Below are 12,108 nucleotides of genomic sequence, written 5' to 3' on the forward strand. Positions count from 1 at the left end.
AACCACGAAAACTTCTGGTCATCGATCCACCTGGCAGGAGAGCAATCTAGTCAATGTGCTACAAAAGCCATCGGTTCCTTGTAATACGGGACCACTTCTGGCTACTAATCATGCAAGCTACTTCGGTAATTCCATTTCTTCTCCAGATAACCTCCTCTTATCCTGTAAAGATATTCCGAGTATGTTCAGAATACCTTTACAGGATAAATTTAATCGCTTCATAGCATGGTGAGTGACTTTTAATTCAAGGACTAATTCAGCTACCGTTCACGTTTCTGCCCTGTATAGGTAAAACGCATTGGTTAAAACTTTCATTTTCAAACATGTGTAGATAAAGCAAAGGTTTTTAATTCAAGTATCGGCGGCCGGTTATGCGTTGCAGATAGTTGTATTTTATTTATACTGTTGTGTTATTCTACTTCATCAAAAGTCAATCCTTATTTTACCTTGCCTTTTGGCTTAAGTAACTAATCAAGAAGACACAGTCAATTTTACGGCTGTTAATTATATGTCAAAAAAGTTCATCATTATCTACTCTTCTTGTCCAAGAATAGTTTATCATGAGCTCCTATTATTCGCATACTGGATAAAAGCTATGGAACATAGAAACTTTTCGGACAAAAATTTTTATTTACAACTTTTTTATTAATACGTACGCAAGTTCGTATTATAAATTCTGATTATAAACAGTACTCAGGTACCTAAGTAATACTTACACTTAGACAGGCAGAAATTAGAAGGCGTTTTTCTAATCTATTGATATATAATATGGATGGACATATTTATTGATACCTTTGTAAATATAATTAACTTCCATAGTCCAAGTGTCATTTAATATTTAAGTACAAATTCCCAACAGTTACGAATTGAACAGTGAAGGCCGATCGATAGGCAAACAAAATAATAAAACAAAAGCGATATAAATTGTTTGTTTGATTACTTTAGCTAAAAATAGTTCGTTATGAAAGCTAACTACCATTTGTAATAAGTTTTTGTTGAGTGGGTAATATTGACGATCAATGAATAGAAAAAGTTAGTGTTTTATATTAACATTACATCATAAACAGCTTTTTAATTTCCAACTGCTGGACTAAGGCTGTTTCTCCCTTGGAGGATAAGCCTTGGAGAATATTCCACCACGCTTCCAATGCGGGTTGGTGGAATACACATGTGACGGAATTTCTATGATATTTGACACGTGCAGGTTTCCTCACGTTATTTTCTTCACCGCCGAGCACGAAGTTTATTATAAACATAAACTAAGCACATGAATATTCAGTGGCGCTTGCTTGGATTTGAACTCGCAATCATCATAAGATGTACGCGTTCTAACCACTGGGCCTATTTAGAATTCGAAATAGGCCCAGTGGTTAGAACGCGTGCATCTTAACCGATGATTGCGGTTTCAAACCCAGGCAAGCACCGCTGTTTCATGTGCTTAATTTGTCTTTATAATTCATCTCGTGCTCAGCGGTGAAGGAAAACATCGTGAGGAAACCTGCATGTGACAAATTTCATAGAAATTCTGCCACATGTGTATTCCACCAACCCGCATTGGAACAGCGTGGTGGAATATGTTCCAAACCTTCTCCTCAAAGGGAGAGGAGGCCTTTAGCCCAGCAGTGGGAATTTACAGGCTGTTGTTGTTTGATAATTATAATGTGTTCATTTTCATTCTAAGCACTCAAACACTTATTTATTCTTTGGAACACCTGTAGGTACTCTTAAAATTCGAAATGATTTTGCATGTGTATACCTACGCCCTGTGGCGGCCATAAAATAGTGTCAAATGTTGTGATTTCGGCGCGGCGGCAACGATTGTTGTATATGATTTCAAAAGAAGCCGCCGGCGCGTGTATCATAACCATGTACTTCCGAAAAACGTCAAATTTCTTTGAGAAGTAAGTACAAAACCTTTGATGCCGCATTATCAAAATGCCGATGATTAAAACATAACTATGCATGCACTCAGTTTGATTTTAATGAATATTTTTTTATTCGCTATGTAGGTATGTTTATGGTATTAGTCGTAATGCGCATATAGGTCCAGTTTTTCATATTCTTTGATACATTTATTTGCGTCTCATAGAATTCCTAAGCGTACCTATACACTGAACTGTTACACCTAACTACCCCGTGAAATAGCGCTAAGTCCTAGCTGCAAGACGCAAGAGCCTTGCAGGCTATGTCTTGTTCTTGCTTAAGTCTTGCACGGTCAGTCTTGGTCTTGGTCTTGCAAAAAATATCCGGTCTTGTTCTTGGTCTTGGTCTTGCAAAAACGCAAGAACAAGACCAAGACTGCAAGACCAAGACTGAATTTGGGCAACACTAGTCTCCTATCTTCGAGCCCTAACAGCAGACCAGCTCAGTTGTTCCAGAAGACATTAGTGTTTCAAGTGTCAGATCCCACATATGCTTGCAAGCAAACTGAGCGTGTAACATTTCTATCACACTTAACAAACGACCTGATGACCTTGAAGACCTGAACCGATTTCCACCAAACATAGCTAAAACACTCTCGACTGATATACCTTTCAAAGAAAAAAAACCGCGTTAGAATCGGATCATTCGTTTAGCTACGATGCCACGGACAGGCACATACACATTTACACAGACACGTCAAACTTATAACATCCCGTCGCTTTTGCGTCGGCGGTTAATAAAAAAGGACACATATTATGCGAGTCCAACTCGCGCACGAAGGGTTCCGTACCATTATGAATACCATACCATCTATGAAATCGGTTATATCTGTGGTATGGGATTCCCACTTAAATATTTTGTTAGTATTTGTTGTTTAATCCTTTGCATACAGAACCCTAAAAGAATTACTATCTTTTAAAATTTATTAATTTAAAAGTCTAATTCTTCAACATGCACATTATTCAATAATTAAATATTTTCTATTTATATTTTTTAAATAAATAATTTATGCAGAAAATTCAATAAAAACAAAAGCAAAATGTGTTTTATTTCAATTTAATATTTTATTCAGACAAATTGTATTTCTTATAAAAAAAAATTGTTTACATTTATTCACGAAAACTAGATGTCTTAAATTTTTAAATACCAGAGAGAATACTAGAAGCCGGGTTGTTTTGAAGTTTTGCTATTTCATCTTTGAATTTTGATATGGTCTCCTTTGCAAGTTGAAGTTTTTCTTTGAGATCTGAAATTTCACCTCGAACCTTCGTTTGTGCTGATATCACTCTTTCTAATGTCTTTTCTTTCTTTTCTTCAACTAAAAACAATATTATTACATAAGCATTTACTAGCAGAGTCATAGTTTGAAACTTGAAACTTACATTAACCCTTTTTTAATGTTCAGTCTAAAGTTACAAGTATTATTCAAACTTTCTTATTAATTATTTGCAAATGTTTTTAATTATCCATACTTATATTCTTTTCCTATTATATATGGAGTTGCTATGTGGTTTTGTGACAAATGTTTTGCAAGAGTTGCAAACTCTTTTAAGCACTGATCCTTATTAGTCTAGAACTTTTTTGGAGATTATGAGTAAAAAGTAAAAGTAAATTAAATAGTTAACATGCAATGAACACATGCAATATTACTAAAAAAAATTTGCCACATTTGTACTTTATTTTATAAATGAATCTGTCTTCTATATAAAATAAAGGAGTCCAAACCAATTGCTAAATAGTATATTCTATGTTCACAGTACTCACAGTTAGTATCATGTGTCCATTGACCATTAGTAATGGGCTTTACATTGTTCAGCAAGTGTTGCATGAGCTGTGTAGGTTCTTGGAACACAATCTCTTCATATGATTCACTAACAAGTGCTCTGCCTACTGGCGGCGTGCCTTCACTTACAGGTGATTGGAATAGCTTGAGAATATGATACAGCGTCACCTAAAATGATTAAAATTGTTTGAATTTTTTAAGTTATTGCAGTTGATTCTTTTATTTAAACGTTTTAATACTTACGGGTCTTTCATTAGGATCATGAAAATATATCTTGATGACTATTTCAAATTCACCCCATCCAGTTTCCGTTAATTCGTATGGGGGTTTCGTCACTATTCTATTGGGATTTGCGTAGCTCTCGTGTAGTTTGAAATGTACTTTTTTAATATATGTCGACATGTCTTCATTGGCGTAGGGTTTAACGTATACAGTCCATTGATGTGTGTGACCATCTTCTTCTCGTTTCTTACCGAAATATCTAGCTATATTACCATACACTATTGGTTTTACTATGACTAGACCCTGAAGTGAAATAATATTGTTATTGTTTTAATTTTTAAAAGATTAAATTTTGAATTTTAACTACAAGCTATATGAGAAAAATGTTAATATTTTGTTACTTAACCTTTACTCTACCACCAGAATCCGGACCGAAGTCTGTCGGTAAACTCATAACTATATCGGGTTTCGAGAAATTCGTATCCACGGTTGCTGATATTAATATAATAATTTGTTGAAAAATAACTGGAGATTTGTTAGTAAACACAAATCTAACCTCAATAGTTCAGTGTCACTGTCAAATTCAAATGACAACGTCATTTACGGAACAGATAACTAACTATTTCATAAAAGGAGTGTTCATAAATCATTGTTACATATATTTTAAAATGTGTTTATTAAGCTTAACGTCACAAATAAAAATAATAATACGTGATATTTTCTAATCAAGTTTTAATATTCATATTATGGGCTCAAAACCGAATAAATGGCTTCTGTTCAAATTTAAAACTTGACTATTAAATCTCAAAAATCTTAAAAACAAAAATTATGTGCAGTATGCTTAATTAAAAAAATGCATTACTATTTGCAGTATTCCGATTTAAATGTAACTATTGGCACAAAGTTATATCTTGTCATGTAGTTGTCGTGTATTATATTTTGGATTCATATATTCATAAATAAACAATTATATACAGGTATACAATTTTTATGGAAAATAAAACAAACACAGCCTAATTTGACATATAATATAATAATAGAAAGCAAGTGAACAATGGTCCAACAAGCTCATTCCTTAAATCTAAGTAATATAATTGAATAACATTTAGCTAGCTACGTCGCGGTGTTCGCGATAGAGCATATTATAAACAATCACAACATTGAGATTTGGATGATCCCCACAAGATCGCCGTTAGCTGGTTGGGGTTGAGAAACTAGGCCGTGAGATAGGGTACAGTCACGAATTTCTATTTTGAAACACTCATTAATTAGATGCTATTTGAATATAACGCAGCGAGGTGTTCTAGAATTTATGATCCATACGCGAGGATTCCACGTCCGCTAACAAGGGATCGTTCTCTTCTTCTAGCCTTGATGATCTCGAACTGAGTCTCGAAGCTGAAACTCTTTGTGTAAAATTTAATAAATTGGGTACGAGAGCCCCACTGGGTGTCGCTGGAGCGGATCTCGTTAGTAATTTTCTTGTTCCGGGAGGTATTTTTGATAGTGGTATATATAAGCTCGATTTTCTCGTTCGTGGAGTTTTTCGGAAGAGGTCATGTCTTCTTTGGCATCTTTCGTCGATCTGTCTTCGGAGAGTCGATTCTCTTGATTGCGTCGGGCTGGTGGGTTGCGGCGGCGATTCGCATCCTCCTGGTGTATCTGGAGATGTTAGGAAGAGGTGGCGCAGGTATGCGGCGCGTTCACAGTATGTGTCATCAGTGTTGGGAGAGGCTCGACGCGGTGGAGGCGACGAACCGAGGCGAGGCTTGCAACCTCCATCACAGTAAAGTTCACAGTCGATGAGGTCCAACTCCAGATCGTAATTTTGATCCTGAGGTTGAAAATAAATGAAAATTGTTTAAAAAGAACATAATTTTAATATTGTTGGTTTGGGGCCATTTATTTATTACGTAAGAAGATTTAGAATGGGGGGGGGGGTATCGACCATGACTTATGTTTTCTTACAAGGGGTAGGGAAGTCTTTCGATAGTTCTTACGACAAAAAAATAGGCAGTGTATTTTTTTTTAAAAAAGCGGGTAACTGTTTATAGTTAAAGTTTGATATAAACATTAAAATAAACCAATCGTGTATTATTTCTTTTAGATTCTTACGTAATAAGTCTTAACAGAGAGTCGGCCTATTCTTATTTTTTTTATAATAGAGGGGAGGGGGTTAAAAACTAGCGAAAACAGTCTTACGTAATAAATGAATGGTCCCTTATTTGTAATAATACTAATTCGCAATAAATACCGGTGAGGTGATGACGTTCTCTCGGAAGGCGCCGTGCTCGCGCCGGCGCGGCTCGGGCAGTGACGTCATGGAGCGCAGCGCGCCGCGCCCGCAGCCCGCGCCGCACGCCGCGCCGCACCCCGCGCCGCACTCCCCGCAGTTACTCGCACATGAATATGGTGGTGGAATTATAGAATTTACCTGTGAAATACATAATCGAACATTATAAAATATGATTTTACCGACCAAGTGACATGACCTCTCGTAAAATATATATAGAAAGATCTGATTTTAGTCCTCTATTTCTTTTATTGGCGGATGTTAACTGTTTTAATTCCAAAAATAAGTATACTTCATCGCAAATAATAAATTATTGAAATATATTTTATTCATTTGGGTTTTTTTAGTTTTAGTACATTTAATATCATTATTGTTAAATACAATTAAATTTATTCCGTTATCAAAAAATGTTAGTAACAAAGATCACTCACCTCATTTGCTGCGTTACATATAAAACTAGAATTAAGGGATTCTGCGGTACTTGTGGCTGATAGGGAACCTGTAACATGAACAAAAACGTCAATTAGTCTTTTAAATTAAGTTACATTAAATTTAATATATCTTGAAATCGAAAATCTTGGACCTCTGTTTTGGTAGTAACAGCTTAAATAATGCAAAAGATATCATAACACCTTACTCAGATGATGATCTGAATTACGATTAAATATATACATGAATAAAGTAACATTGTTAGTCATGAATTTAATAAGTTATTTATATTTTCCCTCTCCCATGAGTGACATTTAATATTCTTCAATTCAAATTCAAGATTCTTTGTTTTAATTAATGTGTCTGCTGCTTAAGTTTTGGACAGCGAAATTGATATGATTTAGTCACATAAAAGTATTATTTATTTCGTTATTAAATATTATTTACCTGGTGCGCGAATTACATAGTTTCTAAAGTAGTGAACCATAAGATAGCTTCCTCCGGATTTACCGTCTCCTTCGCCGCATGTAATAACGAGTGGATAGAGGTCTGGTTTTGACGTGACCTGGAGAAGAAAGAATCACACATGTAACTCAACCTTAATAATTTTATGTTGTGTAACATAATTAAAACAGAAAAATAATTATTAATCAAGGCAGGAGACTTTTTACGAGTGTATTCAAGAACGTCTGATAGGGAATAGGTAAACATTGGCACTAAGGAATACTAGCCATCTCTTAGATCGTCAATTCGCCATCGTTCTGGGAATATAGATGTGATGAACCTTTGGGCTTTTAGTGGTTGTGACGGCCTTCAAACCGGAACACAACAATACCAAGCTTTGTTATTTAGTTAAAATATATGATGAGTGGGAAGTACCTATTAAGAGGACTTTCGAAAAGCCCTTCACCCTATTTTATCGTTGTAGTAACAACTTTTCATAAAAAGCGTACACACGTGCACCAAACATGCAACACTTTAATGAATAGCCTAGAAGAATTATCCTTTAAAATAAAAAATAGACACTTAAAAAACTTAAGAGCGAAATGAATAAGACTTTCAAATTAATAAGTTCACAACAAAAATATCACTTCAGAATACGGTGGTGGCGCCTGGTGTATGGATCCACAGCGGCTGTAGCGCGGGGGCGGGTAGACGGAGCCAGCAGAGTCGCGGTCGGAGCGATTGCGGGGGATGCAGCAGGCGAAAGAACACATGTAAATGCCAGATGGACGCTTGTAAACCAGGCACCACACGCAACACACCAGGATCCCGGCTAGTGTACCAAAGAGGAACAGCACTTCCCTGAAACAAATAATCTTAATAATAACATTTGTTAAATAAACCGGACAGACAAGCCATCTACGCATAAGCCTCGATTGGATATTACGAGACTTCAATTAATATGAAGAAAAAATAAAATATCAAATTCCATTCCATAAAACAAAAGAGATACATATCAGATGCTAAATATAAATCAAGAAAAAGGTTACAGTGTTATAATAAAATTAATCTTAAAGATATTGTGAGTAAGCCAACTTTTTTGTTACATTGACACCGTTGCGAGGAAAATTCCCATTAAGATTATTGTTGTCAAGGTCTTTTCGTGCCTTATTGGTCTCGTGTCTCGCTTATAAGGCCGATCCCAAAGTCAAACCACAAATCGAGCCATTAGGAAGTTATTGCCTTTTTCTTTTGAGAAATTCTCAATTGTCTTCGTCGTGTTATAATGGCAACCCATTGGATTATGAGGCAGTAGAGGTTGCATTTACACTTACGCATCTTACTATTCTTTTTGAGAATGCCACAATGACCAAAATTGGGCGGACATCATCATCAGATGCAATTATCTATTCTTTAATCTAATTTAAGAAATGATAATTGAGGAATAATCATACCACTGTGAATACCAGGAACCATTGAAAACATCTTCCAAAGGATCGTTTGGGACGTGACGTGGGGGGTTTGTGGCCGGTGCACAACAACCTTCATCACAGCATTCCCATTGCGGTGGGCACAGCTGCCCATCCGAGCAAGGAGTTTCAGCGGCACACTGAAAATTAAAAAAAAAAAAAAACGTTCCCTTACAAGTTACTAAACGAATTAGATGTAATTCATTATAAATAGCTGTCATAGATAATTTAGTTTTTTTTTTTATATTTACTTGTATATGTTATTCTAAGCATCTTTGAATCACACTTTTATTGTTCGCTCTTCTATATGCTTAATTATGCGTATCGAGTTATTTATTAGCTATCTATCGAGTTCTAAGTTGATTGGCTCAATTTGTAACTAAATGTACTAAAACTGTACAAACAATAATGCAATAAAAGCTATTAGTGGTGTTAAAAAAAACTAGTTCAAGTACAGCAGCCATGCATATATCGATATATTTAAAAAGTCAGCACTAAGTTGGACTAATTATGTAAGAATATTTCTATTAGTAAAGAAACAGCTTCTTTAAATTAAAAAAAAATAAGGTTGATAAAGCATGAAGTGATATTGTAATATATATTTAAAAAAAGAAACAAATATTATTTTAAGATAAATAAACTATAGTAAGACTATTATATTGATTAAGATATATTGATAATATGAAAGTCAAAATTAGTTTTTAATGTTGTGTGTACAGGTGCTTTGCTTCGTATGTGCTAATGAAATTGTAGCTATGACTAAACACATGCTCAAACAAAAATACCATGTTTTCCAATTGATCACGCAGGAAAAGATCCAACAGAGTCGTAGACCTGGTAGAAGAAGAATAGCTTCAAATTAAAAAAAAAAACAGAGTCCTTAATTTGTCATTTTCGTCTAATCCGAAGGAAAATGAAAATAAAGGATGATACACACTACAACAACGCATCCTTGAAAATTAAAAAAGAAGAAGTAGAGAAAAGTTAGTGTTTTAATTATTTTTATTTTTGTATTTTCAGTTAGCAGTCAAAATTAAATAAATGCCAGAAAAAAATACATAAAACAGTGATCGTAGCTTTCGCGCGAAATTTTCACGTGAACGTAAGGCGCATGTTTTCCCGCCGATCGATCGGGCTGTCAAAACTTAAGTAAGCAATCGGCATTCGACATAGCCATATTGCAAATCCGCTCTTCCTAATTAGGCTCTATCATACATATGATTTATCTTTGCATATCATAAAAAAAGTAACAATAACCGCCATGTTTTTCTAAAAAATCTTTCGTCAAGTACAGATTGCTTACTAATACTAAAACCAGTATTCTCATTTTATTAATTTACAAGTATGCTTTCATTAATTGATAAGATGAGTGGAGCAATTTTCGTGCATTAAAATCTCAGGATTGAAACTTAATAGGTTTAAGAATTTACGTTACAATTTTTTAATATTAGGTACATATAAATATTTAATACATCAATATATTTTTCATGGATATTAAAAACGATGACCCACTAAACAAAGTACCTAATAAGGTGACATTTATTTCGACACATGCACACCAACAAATAAAAAGACTCACAGCCGGCTTGCTCAATATAACCCCCAGCATAGAAACACCGAGGCAAAAGAAAATCATGGTTATCACGAAGAGCGGGGTTGGGCACGGCATGGATAATAGAATCTATTCACATAATATGCTAGACTCAATCTAGATGCACGATGCAACTGCACCTTGCAACACGTCGCTGGGAATAATGGAAATTTATTTGAGGGACGCCATCCCCGCGCCGCGTATCACCCCCTCGCGGGGCCGTGTGAAACTGAATTTTCTTGTACATATAACAGAAATGGCTACTTTATTAGGTCCTCCCCGCCCGTCTCGCCCTTCACATCCCCGTCCGGGCGCGTAAGCCTCCTCAAATACACTGAGCTCGACTTACATTGGTCGCTATAGGAAATGCTCTATAAACGTGTGTATTTCACTGGATCTGTCCAATACGTAAACCTCCATAAAACCTAAACAGTAAGATTCAAAGTTGTATAATATTTCGAAGTCACCAAATTGTGAAATAAGTGTTGACCAGTCGTAGAAGAGTTCCATTCCTCAAATAGAATATTGAACCATATTCTAGGAATTGCATCCAGGCACAGATTTTATAAAGGACATCTATGACGCGTGATTTGCCTTCCCTCTCATGTCATATTATGTATATGTACAAGTGAGAAAGAGTTGAAAATCTCCCAAGTAACTCTCCCTTGTAGGTATTATACTATTTGTATTATATTATATTACGGAGAGCTCCAAGATCGATGAAAATCAATGATAATATTGAATATGATATGAAGAGTAATCCTTAAAAAATTAACCCAGGGGTTCCATCTAATCCCAGTTAATCATAAATAAATAGAAAAATTGCATTTTTTTTATTTTAAATTATTGAGATTTTTCTTTAAATTATAAAATTCAATTAATTCTGAACAAGAGTCTAAAATGAATTTAATATTTAAAAGATAATGTTTCATTATATATTTATAAGTAAATATTTATTTAAAAGTAACTTTGTCTATTTGGCTGTTCTATCAAGGTCAAATCACTTAATCGTAATTGATGAAAATTTGTGAAAAGCTTAAACTTCAAAGAAGGACATAGGCTTTTTCATGTCTAACACCTGGCGACAATCATTAAAATGCGAGCAAAGCCACAGAATAAACTAGATGTAAGTATAGAGGTTTTAGAAAAATTGCAAAATGTTTTGCCATTTGCGGCAAAAATACAATATGCAAGATTATTAGTGAAATGCGGTTTAATGTTTTCTTTTTCTTTAGACTTATTTGATATGCCATATTAATAATAATATTTTGATATATCTGATCTGAATATAAGATTATTGGGTAATATTTGGTGATCATTTTAGCACCTATATCTTGTCATGGCAAGATGAGCAAAGCACTCCTTACATGCTCATCGCACCACCGACTCCAAGTTTTATGACCCTTGGGTTTGTAATAAGAAGGGCTTAGTTATATTTCAAAAACTTTAATACTAGGAATTGATTTCTTTTGGTAGAATCATAGACGAGAAACCACTGATAAGGCCATCGCTTAACACTATGTCCATATTTATTATGTCTATATTGGTAAAACTCAGGACTTAGACATTCACAAGTCAAGAGTCCTTTGGAGTACTTGATATTCTTTTATTAGTTAAAATAGATTATTATTTGGTGGTGGGGCTTTGTGCAAGCAAGTTTGGGTATGTACTACGCACTCATCGTACATTCTACCGTCAAGCAGTATTACTTACTACTGTTGTGCTCAGGTTTAAAAAATCTGATGTTTTATTATTTGGAGCTTTTGAATGTGTATAGAAAATTTTCCAAAGATAATTCAAACACGTCATGATATGTTCATAATCAATTCAAATGTTCTTTAAACATGCATTAATTTAGGAGTATGGAAAGTGTAGTTATAATTCGAAATTTTAGTTTTCCAATTTGAATATCATCCGAAGAATAATATAAATATGATTATATGAATATAGAAAA

The 12,108-nt window shown here is 34.6% G+C and overlaps 2 protein-coding genes across 3 annotated transcripts; both read right to left on the reverse strand.

Moving 5' to 3' along the window:
- Window positions 1-3,062: 3,062 nt before the first annotated feature.
- LOC124533597 (YEATS domain-containing protein 4) lies at window positions 3,063-4,497 on the reverse strand. Its single transcript, XM_047108982.1, has 4 exons — window positions 4,335-4,497; window positions 3,950-4,231; window positions 3,688-3,874; window positions 3,063-3,241 (listed from the first exon to the last, which is right to left on the reverse strand). Exons 1-4 carry the CDS (start codon window positions 4,380-4,382, stop codon window positions 3,063-3,065), a joined length of 696 nt encoding a protein of 231 aa, XP_046964938.1. The 5' UTR covers window positions 4,383-4,497.
- A 444-nt stretch (window positions 4,498-4,941) lies between these two features.
- Window positions 4,942-10,387, reverse strand: LOC124533916. Of its 2 annotated transcripts, XM_047109503.1 has the most exons (8): window positions 10,143-10,383; window positions 9,349-9,397; window positions 8,549-8,703; window positions 7,742-7,955; window positions 7,098-7,215; window positions 6,653-6,720; window positions 6,183-6,362; window positions 4,942-5,762 (listed from the first exon to the last, which is right to left on the reverse strand). In XM_047109503.1, exons 2-8 carry the CDS (start codon window positions 9,349-9,351, stop codon window positions 5,232-5,234), a joined length of 1,269 nt encoding a protein of 422 aa, XP_046965459.1. In that variant the 5' UTR covers window positions 9,352-9,397; window positions 10,143-10,383; the 3' UTR covers window positions 4,942-5,231. The 2 variants fall into 2 exon arrangements, with proteins under 2 accessions (XP_046965459.1, XP_046965458.1); XM_047109502.1 differs by lacking the exon at window positions 9,349-9,397 and having other exon boundaries at window positions 10,143-10,387.
- Window positions 10,388-12,108: the final 1,721 nt, after the last annotated feature.

This window comes from Vanessa cardui, chromosome 11 (assembly GCF_905220365.1).
Source record: "Vanessa cardui chromosome 11, ilVanCard2.1, whole genome shotgun sequence".
NCBI lineage: Eukaryota > Metazoa > Arthropoda > Insecta > Lepidoptera > Nymphalidae > Vanessa > Vanessa cardui.

What these genes read in the sequence shown, in the direction of transcription:
- LOC124533597 (XM_047108982.1), bottom strand. Translation starts at nt 4,382, where the DNA reads ATGAGTTTACCGACAGACTTCGGTCCGGATTCTGGTGGTAGAGTAAAG. An exon ending in ATTCTGGTGGTAGAGTAAAG is followed by an intron (nt 4,232 to 4,334) that starts GTTAAGTAACAA and finishes ATTTCACTTCAG; the next exon opens with GGTCTAGTCATAGTAAAACC. An exon ending in ATGGACACATGATACTAACT is followed by an intron (nt 3,242 to 3,687) that starts GTGAGTACTGTG and finishes TATTGTTTTTAG; the next exon opens with TTGAAGAAAAGAAAGAAAAG.
- LOC124533916 (XM_047109502.1), bottom strand. Translation starts at nt 10,232, where the DNA reads ATGCCGTGCCCAACCCCGCTCTTCGTGATAACCATGATTTTCTTTTGC. An exon ending in CGCCACCACCGTATTCTGAA is followed by an intron (nt 7,216 to 7,741) that starts GTGATATTTTTG and finishes TTTCTTCTCCAG; the next exon opens with GTCACGTCAAAACCAGACCT. An exon ending in AGAACGTCATCACCTCACCG is followed by an intron (nt 5,763 to 6,182) that starts GTATTTATTGCG and finishes TTTCAACCTCAG; the next exon opens with GATCAAAATTACGATCTGGA.